Genomic DNA, 22,841 nt, shown 5'->3' with positions numbered 1-22,841 from the left:
TGTAGTTCATTCATGGCTCCTGGCACATAGTAGGCAATCAGTGAATATCCAAATACCTATTATTTTACAAGGGTAAAATGTGTACAGACCACGGATTTTAGTAGATGCAGAGGGTGTGCACTGAAAAGTATGTCTTCCTCCCATTCCTGACTCCCAGGGCTTCTGGCCACACCAGTGCTAGTGTATATTCTCTGAGAGGTAATGCACATACATGCAAGTGAATATGTCTATTTGTTATAGTAATTTTTTTTACATTTACACAAGCATAGTACACAGCACACATGATTCTATTCCCTGCTTAGTTTCACTTAACAATACATTTTAGAAATCTTTCATTTCAGCACATATGGAACAGCCCTATTCATTTTTTTTCTCTTTTTTTGAGACAGGGTCTCACCCTGTTGCCCAGACTGGAGTGCAGTGGCTTGATCATGGTTCACTGCAGCCTCGACTTCCTGGTCTCAGGTGATCCTCCCTCCTTAGCCTCCCTAATACCTGGGACTATAGATGCACACTACCACACCCAGCAAATTTTTTGAAGTGAAGGAGGTTTACTAGGTTGCCCAGCCTGGTCTCAGACTCCTTGGCTCCACCCACCTAGATTTCCCAAAGTCCTGAGATTACAGGTGTGAGCCCCGCACTTGTCCAACAGTCATTTTTAACAGCTGCAGAGTATTCCATTGTGTGGACATAGTGTAATTTGTTTAGTCAGTGTCCTATTGATGGATGTTTAGATTGTTTGCAATTAGGTTATTTCAATTGCAAATAATACTGCAATGTAGATTTGTTCTCATGTGTGTTTGAGCCATTTGTGTGAGCACATTTATTCAAAATAAATTGCTAGAAGTAAAATTTCTCAAAGAGTATGTGCCTTAAATATTGACAGATTTTCTAAATTGTCTTATACAGAAGTTGTTGCAACGTATACCCTTCCTACAAAGTCAGAATGATTGCTTCTTTGTGTCATAGTCAACAAAGTGTGCTAAACATTTGATATTGCCCATATGTTGAGTGGAAAAATGGCATCTCATATTTAATTTCTCCTATTATGAAAAAAAGTGATTATCTTTCCATATATTTAAACTGTTTAGGGATATATGGATTAATTCTAAACAGTTTTAAGTAGCTAAACTCAGCATGCTGGAGAAAGAATACCAGATTAGGTAAAATCTAAAACTGTTTAGAATTAATCTATATATCCCTAAAAAGTTTAAATATATGAAAAGATGGTCAAATTTTTTTCATAATAGGAGAAATTAAATACAGTGAGATGCCATTTCCCACTAAAGTGTTACCATGTATGCTTAAGTGCTGAGGATAATGATAGAACTCTGAAATCAAACTATTTTAATGGCATTTTTCTTGAAAGTAAAATAAATCATGTTTGGTTGCTCATGCTGGAGCTATCTAAAATAGGTTTAGAATTATGAATAAATGTATGTTAATTTTCCAAATCCGGAAAACACAGATATGCTTTCCCCACTAAAGAAGTTGACTGCTGGGAATAGCTTGGTGCATATCTTCCAGGTGGTTCTTTTTTTTGAGATGGAGTCTCACTCTGTTGCCCAGGCTGGAGTGCAGTAGTGCAATCTCTGTTCACTGCAGCCTCCGCCTCCTGGGTTCAAGCAATTCTCTTTCCTCAGCCTCCTGAGTAGCTGGGACTACAGGTGCGCACCACTACGCCTGGCTAATGGTTAATGGAAAATGGTTACTAGCTTGTGCTTTAGTATTTCAATGATCACTTTCTGTAGGTCTAGGAATTGAATTTGCTGTTCCTGTACGTTGAATTTGCCGTGCCCTAGTTTTCACTAGCAGCTACCCCTGGGGTAACTGCATTCACTTTCTTGGGTTTGGTGTGTGTGTGTGTGTGTGTCATGGCCAGAATTCATCATCGATTATGAAGATGCGATGCACGAGCCAGGGCTGTGGCACCACCAAACCGAAGTTTCTGGAACACAGACCACAGCCCAGCTGAAGCTGTCTCCTTATGTGAACTACTCCTTCCGTGTGACAGCCGTGAACAGCATTGGGAAGAGCTTGCCCAGTGAGGCATCTGAGCAGTATTTGACGAAGGCCTCAGGTAAAACAGGAAAGCTGGACTTCTGGGGTATAAAATGAAATAAAAAAGTTTTCCACTCTTTGCAAAAGACAAAGCTTAAGCATATGTGGCTGCTTAACTTCTAGAACCAGATAAAAATCCCACGGCTGTGGAAGGACTGGGATCAGAGCCTGATAATTTGGTGATTACATGGAAGGTGAGCTATGATGCCTTTAAATTTATTCGCTATTTTTTAGAGTGAAAAAAAGTTGTTTGAAAACAATGTCTACATTAAAATCCCATTTCACCCATTTCCGAAGGAAAAATATATATGTGTGTGTGTGTGTGTGTGTGTGTGTGTGTGTGTGTGTCTATATATATATATATATAGAGAGAGAGAGAGAGAAGTAGTATTGTGTAATTGTTAAAAGCTTGAGCTCTGGAGCCAGAATGATTGGGTATAAATCCCAGCTCTGCCACTAACTCTGTGACCTTAGGCCAGTTGTTTAACATCTCTGTCAGGCATCTGTATGATGGAAATGGTAATAGAACCAATTTCATACTATTAAAGGGGCTAATATATATAAAGCACCTAGAACAGTGCCTAGCATATACTTGTGCTCAAAAAAATGCTGGCTAGTGTTATCTTAAAGAACCACCTGGGGCCAGGTGCCGTGGCTCACACCTATAATCCCAGCACTTTGGGAGGCCAAGGTGGGCAGATCACGAGGTCAGGAGTTCAGAACCAGCCTGACTAACATGATAAAACCCTGTCTCTACTAAAAATACGAAAATTAGCCAGGCGTAGTGGCATGCCCCTGTAATCCCAGCTACTCAGGAGGCTGAGGCAGAAGAATAGCTTGAACCCAGGAGCTGGAGATTGCAGTGAGCTGAGATTGTGCCACTGCACTTTAGCCTGCGTGACAGTGCCAGACTCTGTCTCAAAAAAAAGAAAAAAAAAAAAAAGAACCACTGAAAGACAATCACCAAACTATTCCCAGCAGTCAACTTCTTTAGTGAGGAAACTCATATGTGTTTTGTAATTTGGAAAATTAGCATATATTTACTCATAATTCAAAACCTATTTTAGATAGATCCATACATGCATACTTACATGTATACATATATGTACACACTTATACAAACATGTAGGAACAACAGAATGGCAGGGTAGCCTTTTTTTTTTAATAAAGAGAAAAACACTCCATAGGTTTCCATCTGAAAGTAAAATGGACAATGATGTACTGTTGTACAAACAGGAATATATAAAGGATTCCATGTGACTGAAATGTCTTCAGAATCACCTACCCTTGACTGTAGAGCCAGAGTTTGAAAGGCTTATATGGTATTTATTGCTTCAAGGTAGTAATCGACAATCTTTGAAATGTTGACCCCAAACAAGCTTTGAATCTCATTGCAAATGCACAATTGATAAAAGGTCCCTGGAGAAAATGGTTAATAGCTTGTGTTTGAGTATTTCAGTGATCACTTTCTTAGATCCGGGAATTGAATTTGCTGTTCCCATAAAAGACTGTGCAGTCGATCTGTGTTATAAGCTCTGGTTATTTGGCTTTTCTTATAGCCCTTGAATGGTTTCGAATCTAATGGGCCAGGCCTTCAGTACAAAGTTAGCTGGCGCCAGAAAGATGGTGATGATGAATGGACGTCTGTGGTTGTGGCAAATGTATCCAAATATATTGTCTCAGGCACGCCAACCTTTGTTCCATACCTGATCAAAGTTCAGGCCCTGAATGACATGGGGTTTGCCCCCGAGCCAGCTGTAGTCATGGGACATTCTGGAGAAGATCGTAAGTGATGCCATTTCCTTTCTACTTTTCCCAGCAAAACAGACTTAACCAAGGTGCAAGCCAAGGCCATTTCCAGAGGTGCTCAGTTTGCAAGGGAGGGAGGTCGCCATTAGTCTGCATGACTTCTCTGAGTTTAAACAGCCTGCTGTGTAAGAAAGAGACGTTCACAACATTCATGGTGATTGCAGTTATAGTTGTCCTTTGGTATCCACAGGGGATTGGTTCCAGAACACCCCCCTAGGATACACAAATCTGCATATACTCAAGTCCCACAGATGGCCCTATGGAACCCACCTATATGAAAAGTCAGCCCTCCATATCCGTGGGGTTTGCACCTGGAAATACCATGTTTTCCATCTTCTTTGGCTGTAGATGCAGAACCCGCAGATGTAGAGGGCTGACTGTATTTATGGGGGTAAAAAAAATCCACGTGTAAGTGGACCCATGCAGTTCAAACCCATGTTGTTCAAGGGTTAATTGTACTTAAAAAAAAAAAAAATCTTGTTTTCCTACTCAGGAAGCTGAGGTGGGAGAAGCCTTTGAGCCAAGGAATTTAAGTTTAGCCTGGGCAACATAGCAAAACCCCATCTTTAAAAAAAAAAAAAAAATCTCTCACAAAGTAATTTACCCCAAAATCTGTATTCAAGCCTTAATAATCCATGGAATAGGACTGGAATACGCTTTAATCCAAAATTATTGGAGATAGTGATATTTATGGATGAAATTCAAAATAACATTGATACTTCTACCACTTCCCTGTCCTTTTCCTAGTCCCAATGGTGGCTCCCGGGAATGTGCGGGTGAATGTGGTGAACAGTACCTTAGCCGAAGTGCACTGGGACCCAGTACCTCTGAAAAGCATCCGAGGACACCTACAAGGCTATCGGGCAAGTGGAGGGGGACCTTTCATGGCTTTCTTTAGTAAGGGAAGCAGTAAATGCCACTTGTCATGCATACCACACGAGGAAGGACATACTTGGTTCATTGCTTTATGAACTTGTGGACTGGAGAATTCATTTGACTTATTGCCTCAGGCAGGGCCATGGCCAGAGTTGACTTGAAATCTCACTGAATCCAAAATAAGAAAAAAAAAAAGTTTTCTCCATTTTTCCCACTGATGATCTAACATTCTGCCAAGTAAGTATGTATACAAAATGGAGGAACTAATTTTTTAAAGACCTAGACTATTAATAATCGTAGCTAGCTTTAAAGCAATATGTACCACATGGGTTGAACATACAAAATTATCCTGATAATAATGTAGGCATTTTTAAAATAATTCAGAATATACCTTAAGACCATATGTTCTCATCGAGGTCATCCTTATAAATATTCATTATCTTTGTTCTTGAGAAGCACTGATTCGTAGAGATTTTTAACTGATAGGCAGCTAAGCACACACAGTCATTACTTTGATTTGTTAAGCCTGACTCCTAGAGGTCACTTTTTGTACTACATCACATTCAACCTTTTTTTTTTCCTCCCATAGTATTGCCAGATTTCATATAAACATTGACTTCTCTTGAAAATGCCTTTAAATTCCTAAGAATTTAAGAGGACTTAATAAACAATTCTGGATTTGTGACCAAAATTAATCAATACTTTTTTATCCATCTCTTCAAAACCTGTGCCTGCGATTGAATACCAAAACAAATAGTATTTTAAACTAGTTTGATTTAGCAGAAAAATTCTAGACTTTCAGTGGAGGATTCCCTGTAGCTTTTGATATCTCTGTGCCTGTGAAAGTCACTTAATAGCCACACGCTCATCTGCACCATATGAGCAACAGTAATAAAAGCCCCACTGTAGGGTTTAGGATTAAACTAAATGATAGATTGTACATGAACATGTATTCTGGAAAAGTATGTAAACATTGGGCAGTGATTTTTATTTTTAGAATGTTTTATACAAGTAAAAGACTTAAATCCTCTTGTCCTCCATTTGCCTCATGTTCTAGAGAAAACCATATGGGTCTCATGCTGTTTCATTTTGCTTAGGCTCCCACGACAAAATAGCGTAGCCCAGCTTTGTCATGTGGCTGTAATTTAATTTCCCTCCTCATCTATGGGCTTCTATTCCTCTTGCCTCAGAATCAATATCCATCAGTTTTGCTAGTAATTTTCTTCTAAAATGTACCAAGGGAATTTTCTGGAAAAACAACAATTTCAATTTGGTGAGCATAAGGAATGTTGTTTGCTCCTTTGTGCATTCCTGACTTTCGTTCTTGCTGTTTCAGATTTACTACTGGAAGACACAGAATTCACCTAAAAGAAACAGACGTCACATTGAGAAAAAGATCCTCACCTTCCAAGGCAGCAAGACGCATGGCATGTTGCCGGGGCTGGAGCCCTTTAGCCACTACACATTGAACGTCCGAGTGGTCAATGGGAAAGGGGAGGGCCCAGCCAGCCCTGACAGAGTCTTTAATACTCCAGAAGGAGGTATGGAATGGACGCATCTCTAAGATCCCAGGAACATATGGCATGGCCTGAGAGGTTTTGTGTGACAGAGGGCTACTGATCAAAATATATTCTGGAAGCCAAGTGTGATTGAAATTTCCATAGATGAGCACAACACACACAAAGCTGCCAGAATGTCAGATCACATGTGGCCTAAGTGTACATAGAAGGCTTCGGAACCCAAAATGCTGCTCTGAAACTCCCTCTCCCTTGACTTAAAATTTTTCTCCGCACGCACTGTCTGAAACCTTGCTACTCTGACATTTATTTGGATCATTAACTTTCCGACCTGAAAGAGGTTCTTTAACTTCGCTGAGGGTCAGTAGCCTCATCTGAAAAGCATGAGAACCAAATTAGATAACCTAACAAAAACACCTTGAAAGGAAACTGTTTCTATAAGTTATAGTTTACTTCTATAGCTTCTTTCTCAGTGCACTTTTATAATTTATTAGAAAGTGGAACTGAGTTAGAAGGTTGCAGGTCTTGACCAAGTAGATTGGGAAGAGGAGGGAAAAGTCATTGCAGATATGGGCAACTGCAAGGGAGGGAATGAGGGAGGATCACATATATATTAATCCTGGAGTTGGGGGAGAAGGAATTTGGACACAGGGATGAGGGAGCCTTGTGGGTGAGGGAGAGAGGGGGCCAGGTAGTAAAAATGATGAGGATTTGAAAAGGCACTAAAATGGGCTTTACCTATTTTAAATTTTGCAGCAATGCTGCTGTGACAATGGCTAGATAGCTTCTGTAGATTGCTTAGCTCTTTCTGATAGAAGAAGGTCACAGAAGATGCACCCCACCCTGGCTCCTGGTTGAAAGATTCATGATGTGGGCAGCTGCGAATCTGAGAATCACCCTGTGTCCCAGCTCCCGTCCCATTATAAGTTTTTGTCCTCAGTCTCACTGTCCCTTAGAGTCAGGGCTCTTCCTGCTCAAGGCTTTCACAAGTAAGGCCTCACACTGGTACTTTAGATGGTTCAGGGAAAAGTGTCATAGAGGAGGTGATCAGATAGTTGAAGGATAAAGAAGAGAGGAAGAAGTATGTCTGAAGACTCAGAGGTAGGAAATAGCCTGGCTCCTTCAGAAAAGTTGTGTGGCCAGAACTGGTGAGAAAAGGGATGAAGGTCATCTAGGGAAGGCTCATATCATGGATGATCTTGGGTGCTGTTGACCAACCTGCAGGCCAAGGCCTGTTAACCTGGGGACTGTAGCCCCTTAGGGAGTCAATGAATGGGCTCAACGAGCTCCATGAAACTCCTAAAATTGTATGCAAGATATGTGTATATTTTTCCGGAGAGTGCTTATGGCTATCATCAGATTCTCAGAAGGGTCTGTGACTTACTGGGTTGGGGAAGCTTGGAAGCCTGGAACTATGTGCCAGGCATGGTTTTAGGTCAGACAAAGACATCTGAGGGCCTAAAGCAGGGACGTGGCAAAGAAGATGGGGAGAAGAAGACATGGACATGGTTTAATGAAGGGAGTGGAGTGGACAGGATTTAGTGTCTGAGGAGATGTTGGAAATGACGCAGATGGGAGAGTCCAGGTTGACTCTCTGGGTTTTGGCTAGAGTGACAACAGGGAGAGTGTCCCATTAGTTAGTTTCCAGGGACAGTGGTAGGGAAGGTAACCATTGTGAAAGAAGCTGCCCCAGCCTTCACCCTCATGAGGAAGTGAATAAAAGACGACCAGACATGCTTCCTCTGGTGAGTTGCCAGCCTCTGCCACAGAGAACCTGACACCCCTCAGCCCTTCCCCAGGGCCCGCGGTAAGCCAGGATTGGGCTTTTGTCCATTCGCCACCAGATCCTGGGCAGCTGTCAGCTCTCAGGATAAGAACATCTCTGCACGTGGGAACGCTGGCCCAAAGCCCACCTGGCAGGGAATTGTGACTGTTTGGAGACACCTGGTTTGCTGGAGAAAACAGCCCTTAATGGTCCAGAACACAGCTGCTTCCACTCACAGATCCGGTTAGAATAGTTTTACTTGGTAGCTAGTCTGCCTCTATTTAGACATCATTCATGCATCAAATAAGTACTGTCTCCTTTTAAAAGATTAGGTTTGAGTCCATCTGAAGGCAAAGTCATTGCTTGTTTTGAGAGGATGCTTTTAATGAATATAAATGTAAATGACAAGAGAGAAGGAGGAAGAGAATAACTAAATGAGTACCTGTCACAGGTTTGTACTCACGTATTTTCAGCTGAATCATGAATGACTTACTGAAACCCAAAGTTTTGAACTGTGTGAGCATGGTGACATATTATTTTAATACATGTTGAAATATTCAGAAACCTTTGTGTTGACTCTAAGTTCTCATTGTAAGTCCCCAGTGCTCCCTCGTCTTTGAAGATTGTGAATCCGACACTGGACTCTCTCACTTTGGAATGGGATCCACCGAGCCACCCGAATGGCATTTTGACAGAGTACACCTTAAAGTATCAGCCAAGTAAGCTGTTTGGAGGAGGAGAAAGGAAATTTGTCTGTTTTTTTCCATTTTATTTATTATTTTAATTGACAAATAATTGTACCTCTTCATGGAGTACATAGTGATGTTTCGATACATATAGTGATCAGACCAGGGGAATTCGCATATTCATCATCTCAAATATTTATCATTTCTTTGTGTTGCAAACACTTAATATCCTCCTTGTAGCTGTGTATGGAACACTAGAACTTAGTCTTTATATCTAGCCATCATTTTATATCCTTTAACCGATCTCTCCCTATCTTGCCTTCCCCTTGTCCTTCCTGGCCTCTGGGATCCTCTGTTCTACTTTTTACTTCTGTAACATGAACTTTCTAGCTTCCACCTATGAATTAGAACATGTGTTTAACTTTTTGCTAGAAATATAGTTTTAGGCCAGGCACAGTGGCTCATGCCTCTAATCCCAGCACTTTCGGAGGCCAAGGTATGTGGATCACCTGAGGTCAGGAGTTTGAGATCAGCCTGACCAACATGGAGAAACCCCATCTCTACTGAAAATACGAAATTAGCTGGGCGTGGTGGGACGTGCCTGTAATCCCAGCTACTCAGGTGGCTGACGCACGAGAATTGCTTGAACCCTGGAGGCAGAGGTTGCAGTGACCCGAGATCACACCATCGTGCTCCATCCTGGGAAATAAGAGTGAAACTCATCTCGAAAAAAAGAAATACAGTTTTAAAAATACTTAACTGTTATCAGAAAATACAAGCTAGTTTTTATTTATATCTGTAGGGTATATACATGTACCTTCAAGTGTTTTTCCAAAAAGAACTTCAGATCTTACTTTTTAAAGAAAAATGATTTGTATGTTATTAAAAATTAAGTGATCTGTAGAGTAATACAGACCTTTAGGGGTGGGTTTTAGATGAATGCTGTCATTAAATTAGATATGCATTTTCTGTACATAGAAAATAGTTCTTTTGGCACAGGCCTCTGAAGAAAAATGTTTGGGGTTATTTAACAATACGAGATATATACGTGAAATATTTAACAATATTTCACCTGCAAGAATACAGGGGAAAAAGTTTTATTGTGATTCAGCCACAAAATTCTTCTAGTTTATTAGCCAATAAAGAACATATTCCCCCTTGTGATATGATGTGATGATATGATATGATATAATATAACATAGTATGGAAACTGTTAAAAGGTTGTCACTTAGTTATGCTGGGCGAAGAGTGAATAGTATTATAAAAGTCAACGTAAGCCAAGTTTAACATTTTTAGTTAGTGCATTTATTTATAATAGTATTCCTACAGCAATTAATGGAGAATGCACTTGTTTGTTTTTTCTTATTGACAGTTAACAGCACACATGAATTAGGCCCTCTAGTAGATTTGAAAATTCCTGCCAATAAGACGCGGTGGACTTTAAAAAATTTAAATTTCAGCACTCGATATAAGTTTTATTTCTATGCACAAACATCAGCAGGATCAGGAAGTCAGATTACAGAGGAAGCAGTTACAACTGTGGATGAAGGTAAGATGGGTATGTATAAAATCCATATAATTATCAGCATCATGAAATAAAAAGCTTTAAGTTCATGCTTTTTCCTTCCTGCTATGGAGTATCTATCTTACCCAATTAACACAAACACTTATTTGTAATTTCTCATTCTGATACATAATCAGCTATTTAGCTCATATTGGACTGATATTTTTCAACTCTGAAACTTTTTAAAACTTATATTAAAATCTTAGGGTAGGTATGAATAAGCATAATATTTGCTATGCTTGAATTTGAAGTTCCAATCAATGTGTTTCCTATTTACAACTTTATATATCATATATATACATGCACATACATATGTACACATACATATAATACGCACATGTATGCATACACAGACATACACACCTGTATACACACAAATATATGTAATTCTATTTCTGGTCCTGATTTACTAGAAATAATTTTCTAGTTCACATATCGATTCAGGTTTTCTAGCAAAGAAATCAAAACAGTTAAATAGTGCATTTATTTTGTGTTTGAGCAAAAGATTTTATATGTTGGTATGTACAAAGAAAGTAAAATAACCCATCACAGTATTTAGAAAAAGAAATTAACACTTCATACTTAAGAAAGTTATTCTGAAATCTTTGGATCTGATGAAAATTATCAAAAATATTGTAAAAGATTTTCTGGTTTTGCATGTCTCTAAATTGTAGAGTTGCTTAAGGATTATTCATTTGACTATCTTTGATAGCCTAAAAAATTGACAATTTCTATCCCAAATTTGGTTTGAAATATCCCAAGCCTTCTTACATAATAAACAAGTATGAATAATGCACCTTAAGTAATGTGTGGATTTGAATACTGAGTCAGTTTGGGGACACCAACATATCTTTGTCCCCCATACCTGGTGTGGTACATTTCATTCTTCTTGCATGCTTTAGCATTTTAATATGTGTTTTTATATCGCTATACATGCTCATGGGTGTGTTACATCTAACTATATAGTGTCCTATTTCTGTTTCCCTTCATTAAAGCTGGTATTCTTCCACCTGATGTAGGTGCAGGCAAAGGTAAAATAATTCATCTGCATGACTTTATACATGTGTGAAATTTGCAATGTGAAACATGGGGAAGTGCAGCATGGGTAAAACAGAAAATAAAATATGCTTTGATCCACCAAAAGAAAAGAATATCTCATCCAATCTTGGCTTTAAAATTAATTTCTAGTCCTTTCTTTATAAGTAGAAAGCCACATATTGAATTCTCCCAAAATTTTTTCTTGAGACTTATCCTTGGTACAAATCCTAATCTTAGCATTTAATACTATGATTTTGGCTGGATCAGACAGGACCAAAACTGTGGATTTGTCACAGATCCTCTATGTGGCCATACCACTTTATTAGGAGTTCAGATATGTTAGCCCTCTGATGAAAACAGCCTGTTAGAAATGAGATCAACCAAGCTTCCTGTTCTATTCCAATTTAGCTGCTCTCTTTGTAGATACAGCGTACACTCGGCTCCCACCACACAAAACCGTCCATTTGGAATTGCAGTATAGCAATGCCCTCCAACTGGTTTGGGACTAAGTCTCCCCAAGCTTAGCGTTCCCTACAAGTGAGTCTTCCAGGTGCTCTTCTTAAATATGTTGTCCCATCCTGTCTTCACACAGCTGCCTAAGTCTCTTCCTCCTGAGTAATACCAACAATCCACAATGGATTACTTTTATTCTTTATTTCTGACAGCTCTCTGGGTCAAAAAGATTTGTTGGGAGAACGGTGCTTGAATAACTTGTAATATGTCTTCCATCTGTGGCAATGCCAAATATGCCCCAGTCTTTGACCCCTGGCTGCTGGTTGACCAGTCAGCTTTTTAGAGAGCAGTGGAGCACCAGCCACTGGGCACTGTTTTCACATGGTGTGCCCACGGTCAGGGGTTTTCCTGGGCTTTCACAGATCAGATGAGTACAAACAGGAATAAAGAAAAGGAAGACCAAGAGAAAAAAGTGCTTTGCCCTATATTATTCAGATCTTGTGAGCTTAGACTTGATAGATTTATTCTATTTGCTTAGAAATTTGCTTATATTCAGAGTCTTGGTAAATTGCAAAATACTGATCAGATAGATTTTGGAGTTATTGAATAAGAACTATGGCCATTTTCAGTAATCTTAAGTGTTACATTTGTGTTTTTAGACTTGAAAGGATGAAGTAAAAATTCAAAATTTCTGTAATATAATAGAAAGATGTAAGCTGGCCGGGTGCAGTGGCTCACACCTGTAATCCCAGTACTTTGGGAGGCCGAGGCAGGCAGATCAAAAGGTCAGGAGTTCGAGACCAGCCTGGTCGACATGGTGAAACTCTGTCTCAACTAAACATACAAAAAATTAGCTGGGCATGGTAGCACGTGCCTGTAATCCCAGCTACTCGAGAGACTGAGGCAGGAGAATCACTTGAACCAGGGAGGTGGAAGTTGCACTGAGCTGAGATCTTGCCACTGTACTCCAGTCTTCCAGTCTGAGTAACAGAGCAAGACCCTGTCTCAAAAAAAAAAAAAAAAAAAAAAGAAAGATGTAAGCTGTTTATTTGTATACTTCCTTCCTGTGATAATTAGACATTAATTAAAATCGTTAGTTGTTTTACAATAATGTACTGCTTTATAACTTCAATTGGAGCATTTCACTAAAAGCCTGGCATTTCTCCTATGCAGTGGACATGTCATTATGGCTATGCCTAGAGTTGACAGTAGAGAAACTGTGCCTCAGTTGGATTGTCTGTGAAGCAAGTCTGAATTTTAAATGGACTTGTCATGTTAGAACTTGTCATGTAAGAAGTAGATATCTACTCCACTGAAAAAGAAATCACCCCTCTGTTTTTAATAAATTAAAACTAAAGGAACCCCTTATTTAAAGAGTTTTGGTTTTACCATTTTATGTTACTAATTTGAATTGTGAGTTACTTATGAATAAAGAGACAAGCAAAAATGGAGTGTCTGAAAGTTCATTTAGCCCCCAGTATTAAAATCTGACAGCTCTCTGATAAGAAAAGGAATAATGTTTAAATAAGCAGGAAAAAAGCTAAGTCTGACCTTAATTTTAATATGGTTTATTTAAACAGTATAGCAGTAGTTAAGTATGGCTTACATAAGATGATATTTTACCATGGTGAGACTTTAAACCACTCAAGCATAATTTGTGATCCTGGGTTTTCCTTCCTTAAAAATATTTCTTTTATCAATCTGAAAATGAATTCTATCCTATTCTCTATTTTCCTTCTCTATGTAGAGTTTAGTTTCTCTGTGACAGGAGAAAAATTAAAGTTCTCCGAGATCCTTCCAAATTTTAATTTTTAAATGTATCTTTTAATTTTTTATTTAAATCAGGAGAAAAGGGAATAAATAAGAGATGAATAAAGAGAAAAAACATGTGATATCCTTAGCTATAGAAGCATCAACATGGCCGGGCATGGTGGCTCATGCCTATAATCCCAACATTTTGGGAGGCTGAGGTAGGCAGATCACCTGAAGTCAGGAGTTCAAGACCAGGCTGGCCAACATCCTGAAACCCTGTCTCTACTAAAAGTACAATAATTAGCCGGGCATGGTGTCAGGCACCTGTAATCGCAATTACTCAGGTGGCTGAGGCAGGAGAATCATTTGAACTCAGGAGGCAGAAGTTGCAGTGAACCAAGATCACACCATTGCACTCCAGCCTAGACGACAAGAGGGAAACTCTGTCTCAAAAAAAAAAAAAAAGCATCAACATCTAATATGATTTTATTATGAATTATGATTTCATGAAAAGTGGTTTTAATTTGTTTCTGGTCAAAGAGGGAAAAATAAATGCATCTGAGTTTAATTTTTTAATTTTCTTACAGATTTTAAGAGATGTTAATGAAACCTAAGTTTTTAAATATATAATTACAAAATGATTATAAACCTGAAGGAAAACTCAGGATAATTCAATTAACTATTTGATGCCATACTGACCCTTCTTCTTAGGATTCTCCTTAATATAATTAAGTAATCAAGATCTTTGAGTCATTTATTTTTATACTTTTCCTTGTTGGGTTAAAGCTCTCAATATTTGTGTAGTAATTATAGTTGATTGGCGTATTTGTTCAATTTCTATGTCTCTTTAAATGAGGCTGGGTGTGGTGGCTCATGCCTGTAATCCCAGCACTTTGGGAGGCCAAGGCAGGCAGATCACTTGAGATCTGGAGTTCAAGACCAGCCTGGCCAACATGGCAAAACCTTGTCTCTACTAAAAATACCAAAATTAGCCGGGCATGGTGGCGTACACGTGTAGTCCTAGCTACTCAGGAGGCAGAGGCAGGAGAATTGTTTGAACCCGGGTTGTGGAGGCTGCAGTGAGCTGAAATTATGCCACTGCACCCCAACCTGGGTGACAGAACAAGACTCCATCTCATAAATAAATAAATAAATGATTTCAGGGTCTGGAATTCTAGGAAGTAGTCCTGTGAAGGCATGTATAGAAATGAACCAAAAATGTGCAAACCCAAAAAGAGTTGAGTTATGTTGGTATTGCTGATGATCCACAGTGCCTTATTCATTGCATTTAATCTGGCACTCTGGAGACCAAACATCAAAATACTATCATAGAGTGACTAGTTTGGAATACAGAAACAGGCAGAAACTAACTGGCAAGGCAGGAATCTGCATTCTTGGGCTAACTTGCAGCCTACTATGGTCAACCAGTTAGGAATTATCAGAGAAGAGCATTGAGGATCAGCTAGTGGTGAATCCCTTCTGTGATCTGACTCTTACTATGTTATTTTGCCAGAGTAAAGAACCAGTAAATAAAAAACCAAAATTCCTTTTTTGGTCTAAGTGAAAACAAAACAAGATATACCTCGAAGCATAGAGGCTTCAGTCAGTTCAACAGTGAATGTCTCTCTGGCATATAAAATGCACCCGCCTTTGTTTAAGAAGCTGTGTGTAAAGACATTCTTGACCTAACTTGCAGCCTACTATGGTCAAATCCTGCCCCTGACATGCTTAAAATCTGGCAGGTAAGACCAACACATTGAAAGAGTAATAAATGGATCCTAAACTAGAAATTGGAGCACAATATTATCTAAACATAGAGGCATGAACCATTTATTTTGCCAAGCAGGATCAGAAAAAGCTTCACAAAGAAAATAATATTGAACTGGGCCTTGAAGCGCAGTTTTTGTTTTGTTTAGTTTTTGGCAGATGAATCAGGGAGTTGTAGTGTGTAAAGTCTTGGTAGGGGGTATAAGCAAAGGCATGGGATTTGAAAACACCAGATGTGTGGGTTATACCAAGCAGTCCACTTAGGCTGAAATGTAGAGAGTGTGTGGAAAAGAGAAGGCCCTGAGATGAGAGTGGATTGCTGGATAGAGCCAGGTGGTAACAGCTCTGAATAGCCATGAATGCCTTGCTAAGGAATTTGTATTTACCTATAGGCAGAGTTTTAAACAGAGAGGTGGTTAGATTAGAGGTGTAGTTTCGGTAGCTAAAATGTAGGTTAACTACACTAGTGGTATCTACAGAGGAAGACCTACAGTTGGGAGAGGCACACCAGAAGCAGCCCGTTGGGAAAGCCCAGAAAAAGGGGACACTAGAGCTCCCTTGGCTGGGTACAACATAGGAACTTTGGGAGTGAGAAAGTGGATGAGTGGGGATTAAAGGAAGGAAAGTTAAAATTCTCTATGATAAAATTGGCCAAACAGCATACCTTAGGAAATTGTGGTATCTTTTCTGGGTACCCTTAAGAATAAGCTAAATGCAGACTTCCAGTGTATCATACTTTATTATTAACTGTAATTAATAATATGCTGTACATTAGATCTCTAGAATTTGTTCATCTTATAACTGAAAGTTTGTACCCTTTGACCAACATCTCCCCATTTCCCCAACCCACACCCCACCCCTAGCCCCTGGCAACCACTATTCTACACTCTGTTTCTCTAAGTATAACTTTTTTAGATTCCACATGTGAACCCCAAAAATCTGAGACAGGTTTCAGTTAATTTAGAAAATTTGTTTTGCCAAGATTGAGGACATGTGCCCGTGACATAGCCCATGACATTTTAGACACATAGATGTGTGCCCAAGGTGCCCAGGGCACAGTTTGGTTTCATACACGTTAGGGAGATATGAGACATCAATCAACATATGTAAGATTAACATTGGTTTGGTCTGGAAAGGTGGGGCAACTGGAAGCAGGGAGTTTCCAGGTCATAGGTAGGTGAGAGACAAACGGTTGCCTTCTTTTTGAGTTTCTGATTGGCCTCTCCAAAGGAGGCAATCAGATATGCATTTATCTCAGTGAGCAGAGGGATGACTTTGAAAACAATGGGAGGCAGGTTTGTCCTAAGCAGTTCTCAGCTTGACTTTTCCCTTTAGCTTAGTGATTTGGGGGCCCAAAGATTTATTTTCCTTTCACACACATTTAAGTGAGATCACGCAGTATTTGTCTTTCTGTGTCTGGATTATTTTACTTAGCATACTATCCTCTGGGCTCATCCATATTGTTGCAAATGGCAGGATTTCCTTCTCTTTAAAGTCTGAATAATATTCCATTGTGTATATATATGGTAATTTCTTTATCCATTCATCTGTCAATGGATATTTAGGCTGTTTTCAAATCTTGACTACTGTGAATAATGCTGCAATGAACACAGGAGAGTAGATACCTTGTAGAGATACCGATTTCATTTCAGTAAGACTGGAAACAAAATAATTAAAAAAAAAACAGTTTGAGGAAGAAACTTTGAGAAGGGAGCACCCATAGAAATCAATGTAAAAAATAAGAAGAAGCTAAATGCTCTTCTGTTAGAAGTATTTTGCCCTTCTGTTAGTAAATGATCTGTGTTAGAAGTATTACGGTTCTGCCTTGAACATCTTCCATAATTACTCCAAGATTAAATTCCTCAGTTTCAGTATTCCAAAATCTTTTAAGAAAATTGATGTTTTTCCATAATGATTGCCATCAATGTTTTACACGTGTATGCATATTTAGTGTCACTGATTGATCATATTCCTATTATTTTTTCCTATAAAAAGAAAATCTCAGAAAACTAAAATTAGTTAGGTCCACAGAAGGACTCTGCGTAATTCAGTAATCAGTTTTGCCCTCTGCTGTTTCCCCATGCTTGGCACAAAGAGATACAAAATTTGCATGTGTTGTCGAATTATATTTCAGAAGTCAAGAGCATTATTTAACCGCTTTAATATCTTTCTTTTCTCAGTTCTAAGATATGTGTTTTTTATTACATTTATTTGAACAAAGGTCTTGAGCATCTAAATTTTATAAACATACCTTAGAATAAAATTTCAGTGTCTTTGTAAACCCATTGATGCTGTCTGATTTACTATCCTAGTCAATTTTATGTGGGATAATAAATTCATCTAATTTTTTAACTACCCAAGTTAACACATCTGTACATATTTTATTTTTAGTTTAAGCTATTGACGTAGGACTGAAAGAATTGCCAGCTTTAAGTATTCAAATAACATTTTTTTAATGACTTTAGATGTTGTCTTTACCCAGTAGCAAGCATGTAGCATCATCTGGTCTCCATAATTTGGATTTTTAAGAAGCTATTTAGGTTGCACTATGATTTTTCAGAAAATGCTTTGTAACAAACAGTTAACAGGTAAGATTGTCTTGCTGTCTGGGATATGTTACATGAAATAGTTTTTACTTATTTTATTTCTTTTTTCTTAACTTCTGATAGAACGTATCTGGCAATTCCTTTTGCAGCTTCCCTTCCAACATCATTCTCTAAAGCAGGGGTTCTTTACCTGGAGTCCCTAAGTTCCCCAGAGTTTGATACTCAAAGAAGTCTGCTTTTTAAAACAGATCAAAAGCTGCTGTTCAAAGGGGCATCTCTGTCACACCAACACAGATTTTTCAAAGACCTGCATGGAGATGACACATAGAATTGAAAAGTAGCCACATAGTATTGGGTTTTACCTTGGCGTCTCTGATATTCCATGATGACTTCTGTCCCTGGGATTGTTCAGCAATCCCCCTCTCCATCACACATTAGTAAATGAAGACAGTGACATTTCCCGGGACTGTATCTAATGGACAACAGTTTATTTTATTCAGAACCCATATAATAGAACTCATAAATTTTAACATTATGCATCATTATTTCTGATTATTAATTTATTTCCTAATGCTGTCATTAAGAAGCAAAAAATCTTTCCGTATAATGAAAGTGAAGCATGAGTGAATCCTAAGTTTTAACAGTAAATTCTTATTTAATTCCATTTGCACAATTTCAGAGTATTTAAACTTATATTTGCGTGTATGGTGCTGCAATGTGATTGTTTGTCTGTTTTATTTTTCTATTGTATATTTAGTTCAAGCAGTAAATCCCAGGATCAGCAATCTTACTGCTGCAGCTGCTGAGACCTATGCCAATATCAGTTGGGAATATGAGGGACCAGAGCATGTCAACTTTTATGTTGAATATGGTATAGCAGGCAGTAAGAAACCGTTTCATTACCCGATTTTTAATTTGGGGGATGCATTTTAGAAGATTAAGAACTTTCTTAAGAATTTACTATGGATCGTCTTCCAAAATAATTTGATCCAATTAGATGAATGAGTTATCTTAAAAAATTATAGTGAACCACCAGCATACCACATATTTTATGCGTAACCGGGAATCACTTTTTATATTAATAACAGAGGGCATATGTTCCATTATGTGTGTTATTTTCATATCATAGTACTTAAAATTGGCTCTATGCCCACGACACATAAACAAGAGTAATAGGGAATAATTATATTTGCAAGTAATAGTAGGAAAGAAGAACAGGTTTGTTTCAAATCGGACTTTGAAGTAGCAGAAATCAAACTGAATTGGAAGTATTCATTTTACCCTAACTAGCCAAACAGAATTTTATTAAAAAACTGCAGAAAATTAATACTTTGGGAGAGCATTCAATATGTTTTAATGTTTGATATATTCTCAAGTCAGGCACTCTTCTTAGATCTGGTCACATCTGTTAGGAGATGGGGCAGCTTTTACTTTAGTGGTTAATGAAAACCCAATGCCCCCTCCTAAATGCAGTGTGCTCTATATAGAATAAATGCGGTGGCCAATAAATGTTTGTGACAAAGTGTTGAACAGAGTCCAACTTTCTGTTTAAGGCTTTATCATGCAAACAAGTATTTTTAGAAATAATGATCCCTTTAGAGAAACCAATACTTGGGAAAGATTGAATTGATGAATTGGATACATTGGAAGGCATTTAAATTTACGGAAAAATTCATCTCGTGAATGTTAAAAAATAATTCTTCCCATAGTTCACTTAAGCTATTTAATGTATAACAGTTCTTTTGGTAAACATCTTTAGAGAAACTCAACAGTTTCATAAGGCAAGGTGCAGATAAAGAACGTTCCTTTGTGTTAAAGAGGAGAATTAATACAATGGGAATATATAAAATTAATAAGCAATCTAGATATCCAGTCTATTTTTCTTTGAGGATATTTTCCTATAGGTCATTTTAATTGATTTATTGGACATGACTGCATTTATAATAATCTAAAATGGTAAACCTAAGCATCCTACATTTTGTCTTGAGCTTATAAAGATTTTTCCTTTCTTGAAGCATTAAGTGACTTCTGGTCCATTAAAATATTCAAATTTGTTGTTTTTGCAAAATTTCCATAGGCAAAGAAGAATGGAGAAAAGAAATTGTAAATGGTTCTTGGAGCTTCTTTGGGTTAAAGGGTCTAATGCCAGGAACAGCATACAAAGTTCGAGTTGGTGCAGTGGGGGACTCTGGTTTTGTCAGTTCAGAGGCTGTGTTTGAGACGGGCCCAGGTGAGGCGCACACCACACCTGTTCAGGCTCCCGCTCAGAGGTGGAGGCCGCCAGGTGCTCCAGCTGGAAGTGGGGGCTGGTGGAGCTGTGTTATGCTTAGGGCATGAATGTCTTTCTATGGGGCCCTGTTGGGTTGGGAGTTTGGGTTTTTGTCTTTGGTTCTTTATATCAAATGAATTACAGAATTTAGCAAATCATATTCTAGCCACATTATTACCAAAAAACATCACAAAAATAGACTTAAATATGATTTTAATTTATATTATTTAAAGAATTCAATTGTTAATATCACACATATAAACTTTCCCTCAGAGTTAAACTGAAATTTTTAAAATGCTTTTGAAGATGAAACAACTTATAAGAAAGTCACAATTCTGGCCGGGTATGGTGGCTCACGCCTGTAATCCCAGTACTTAGGGAGGTCAAGGCAGGCGGATCACCTCAGGACAGGAGTTCAAGACCAGCCTGGCCAACATGGTGAAACCCCGTCTCTACTAAAAAATACAAAAATTAGCTGGGTGTGGTGGTGGGCACCTGTAATCCTAGCTACATAGGAGGCTGAGGCAGGAGAATCACTTGAACCCAGGAGGCAAAGGTTGTGGTGAGCCGAGATTGCGCCATTGCACTCCAGCCTGGGCAACAGAGTAAGACTCCGTCTCAAAAAAGAAAAAAAAAGTCACAATTTTTTATTTCAAAATGGCCTACAATCCAGCAGAACCCTGCAGTCTGCTTAGACAACTGATACAGATATTATTACATTTGTGTAAAACAAGAACTTGTATAATTCATATGCTACATTTTTTATCACACCGAATTTTACTGCCTGTATATATTTACTTAAGTGAATATTATCAAAATACACGAGTTAAAAATAAAGTTTCCAAAATAAAGAAAAATGTTCACGTGAAATGCGAGAACATCCGTATTTGCTCACTAGATGGAGAACAATCCCTGCTACTTACATTTAAACAAGGGTTGTTTGTGGTACCTGTTCACTCTGTGGTTCATACCTCCATGTTACTTTCAGTCACTCCGTGCATTCTGAAAGAAATGTGCATATCCTGTAGAATACATTACACAATGTATTTTTTGTGACTTTCATTAACGAAGCATTATGATTTTTAAAGTCAGTTTTTACAATTTAGAAAAACATACGATCATTAAGTGGTTTTAAAAAAGAAACCAACAATAATGTATTAAACTATATTTTAAAGATACTCATTTGCTAAAATCATAATGTTTTAAGAAAACAACACATTTTCCGTTATTCCGTTCTTTGTATTTCATATCCATTTACGTACATAGTACTAGGAAACCAGTGTGTTAAACTTAGAAGGGGAATATCTAATCAATTCGTAGCTAGTTTACAAGGTTGTGGTTTGTTGTTATTGGTAACTTTTATTTTCAAAATACTAAAAGCTCAAGTACATATTCTCTTCATATACAGCTGGAAGGCTAGCAATAGTAATGGGACTAAGTCAGCTCTCCTATACAGCAGGCTTTCTCATAAGTGAAAGTTGCAAGTTCTCATAAGTCTCAATAAGTGTTTTTCTCATTCAGTCCTTACAACAATCCTTTGACATAGGCACCATTATTACTCCATTTACCTCTCAAGTCAGAGAGGTGGAGTACCTTCCAGGTTGCTCAGTAGGAATGTGGTGTAGCTGGGATTAGAAGCTTGTCCTATCTGCAGAAGAAAGGTCCTCGCTATACCCTTTGTACAAGGTCACAAACGTCCACAGGCCAAGGAGGGGGCAGGCTGTCTCAGAAAGGGCAGTTTCAGTCAAAACTTGGTAAATCCAATCAGTGATTCTGGATCCCCGTGGGCTGCACATGGTTACTGGTTCTGGACTGTTTATGAAGAATCTACTATGTTGAAAGTGACCTGTTAAAATTGTTAGAAATGTTTAGGAAAGGAAAACATAACTTAAGCCGAAGTTAGATTCACCCTTAAAATCAAGTGGCAGCATTTTTTGTCCTTTTACAGGACAAAAGACAACTCCTTTAGAAAATTATTTTTCACTCAGCAGTGTAATGCCTACAATTCCAGCAGCAACTGCTAGATAGTTCGAGGCGAGGAATTATGATAGGTGGGCCTTCTTGTGTGCCAGTGATGGAGAGACAGGACAAGGTCCCAACCAGTTCTTGTCACTTTTTACATCTAAATGTATTAAAAAGAACAAATATTGATTAAACTCATGACCTTAGTTAACACATCACCTGTAAGAGCAAATGCTGCCAGCATTCTAGAATGCCTCAATTTACCATTATGCTGCCTCCTTTTCCCAGTTTACAACACTCTGTACTTTGGGGCTGCTGGGTTAACTCTGGTGTGAAAGCCCTGCCGTCCACTGCTCCTGCCCCTCCTCTCTTCCTGCTGGGTTCCACGGTGTAAGGATGTCAGTATTTGGCATGAAATCCTATCATTGGCTACTTTTTGAACTCTGCATTCATGAGCTGCTTCTCTCTTTCTCTGAGTTCTGCTGATTTTAGGACCTTAGACTCAACTTTCATCTACAGCTGTTTCATGAATCTTCCTACCATTATACCATCTCTCCCTTTTAGAGTCTGGATTTTTAAGGTATATTTCTTAATTTTTTTCCTGCGGCACAAACTGAACAACAAACAAGACAGGTAGTGTCCCGATGCTGTGCTTCTTCCCGGTACTACTGGTATGACCTTTCATTACCGCCACCCCACCCGGTATGACCACTCATTACCGCCACCCCACCCGGTATGACCACTCATTACCGCCACCCCACCCGGTATGACCACTC

At 38.5% G+C, this 22,841-nt stretch overlaps 1 protein-coding gene across 50 annotated transcripts in view; it reads left to right on the top strand.

Moving 5' to 3' along the window:
• The window catches only part of NRCAM (neuronal cell adhesion molecule), a 315,528-nt gene that overhangs the window by 277,406 nt on the left and 15,281 nt on the right, over positions 1-22,841 (top strand). For 18 of the 50 annotated variants that reach the window (XR_001830436.2, XM_037745118.1, XM_037745117.1 and 15 more), the window contains 10 exons: positions 1,883-2,080; positions 2,185-2,255; positions 3,621-3,846; positions 4,618-4,733; positions 6,083-6,287; positions 8,625-8,747; positions 10,087-10,272; positions 11,274-11,309; positions 18,592-18,717; positions 19,912-20,064. Coding sequence is in view for 48 of the 50 variants with exons in the window: in XM_037745118.1 (XP_037601046.1) it covers positions 1,883-2,080; positions 2,185-2,255; positions 3,621-3,846; positions 4,618-4,733; positions 6,083-6,287; positions 8,625-8,747; positions 10,087-10,272; positions 11,274-11,309; positions 18,592-18,717; positions 19,912-20,064 (1,440 nt within the window). In the remaining 2 variants the exon portion in view is untranslated. The remainder of the gene's footprint in view (positions 1-1,882; positions 2,081-2,184; positions 2,256-3,620; positions 3,847-4,617; positions 4,734-6,082; positions 6,288-8,624; positions 8,748-10,086; positions 10,273-11,273; positions 11,310-18,591; positions 18,718-19,911; positions 20,065-22,841) is intronic. The other 32 variants (XR_005203149.1, XM_037745129.1, XM_017546866.2 and 29 more) reach the window with 6 other exon arrangements.

This window comes from Cebus imitator, unplaced genomic scaffold, assembly GCF_001604975.1.
Source record: "Cebus imitator isolate Cc_AM_T3 unplaced genomic scaffold, Cebus_imitator-1.0 Scaffold192, whole genome shotgun sequence".
NCBI classification, from domain to species: Eukaryota; Metazoa; Chordata; class Mammalia; order Primates; family Cebidae; genus Cebus; species Cebus imitator.
This window is presented reverse-complemented; position numbering and strand designations above follow the sequence as displayed.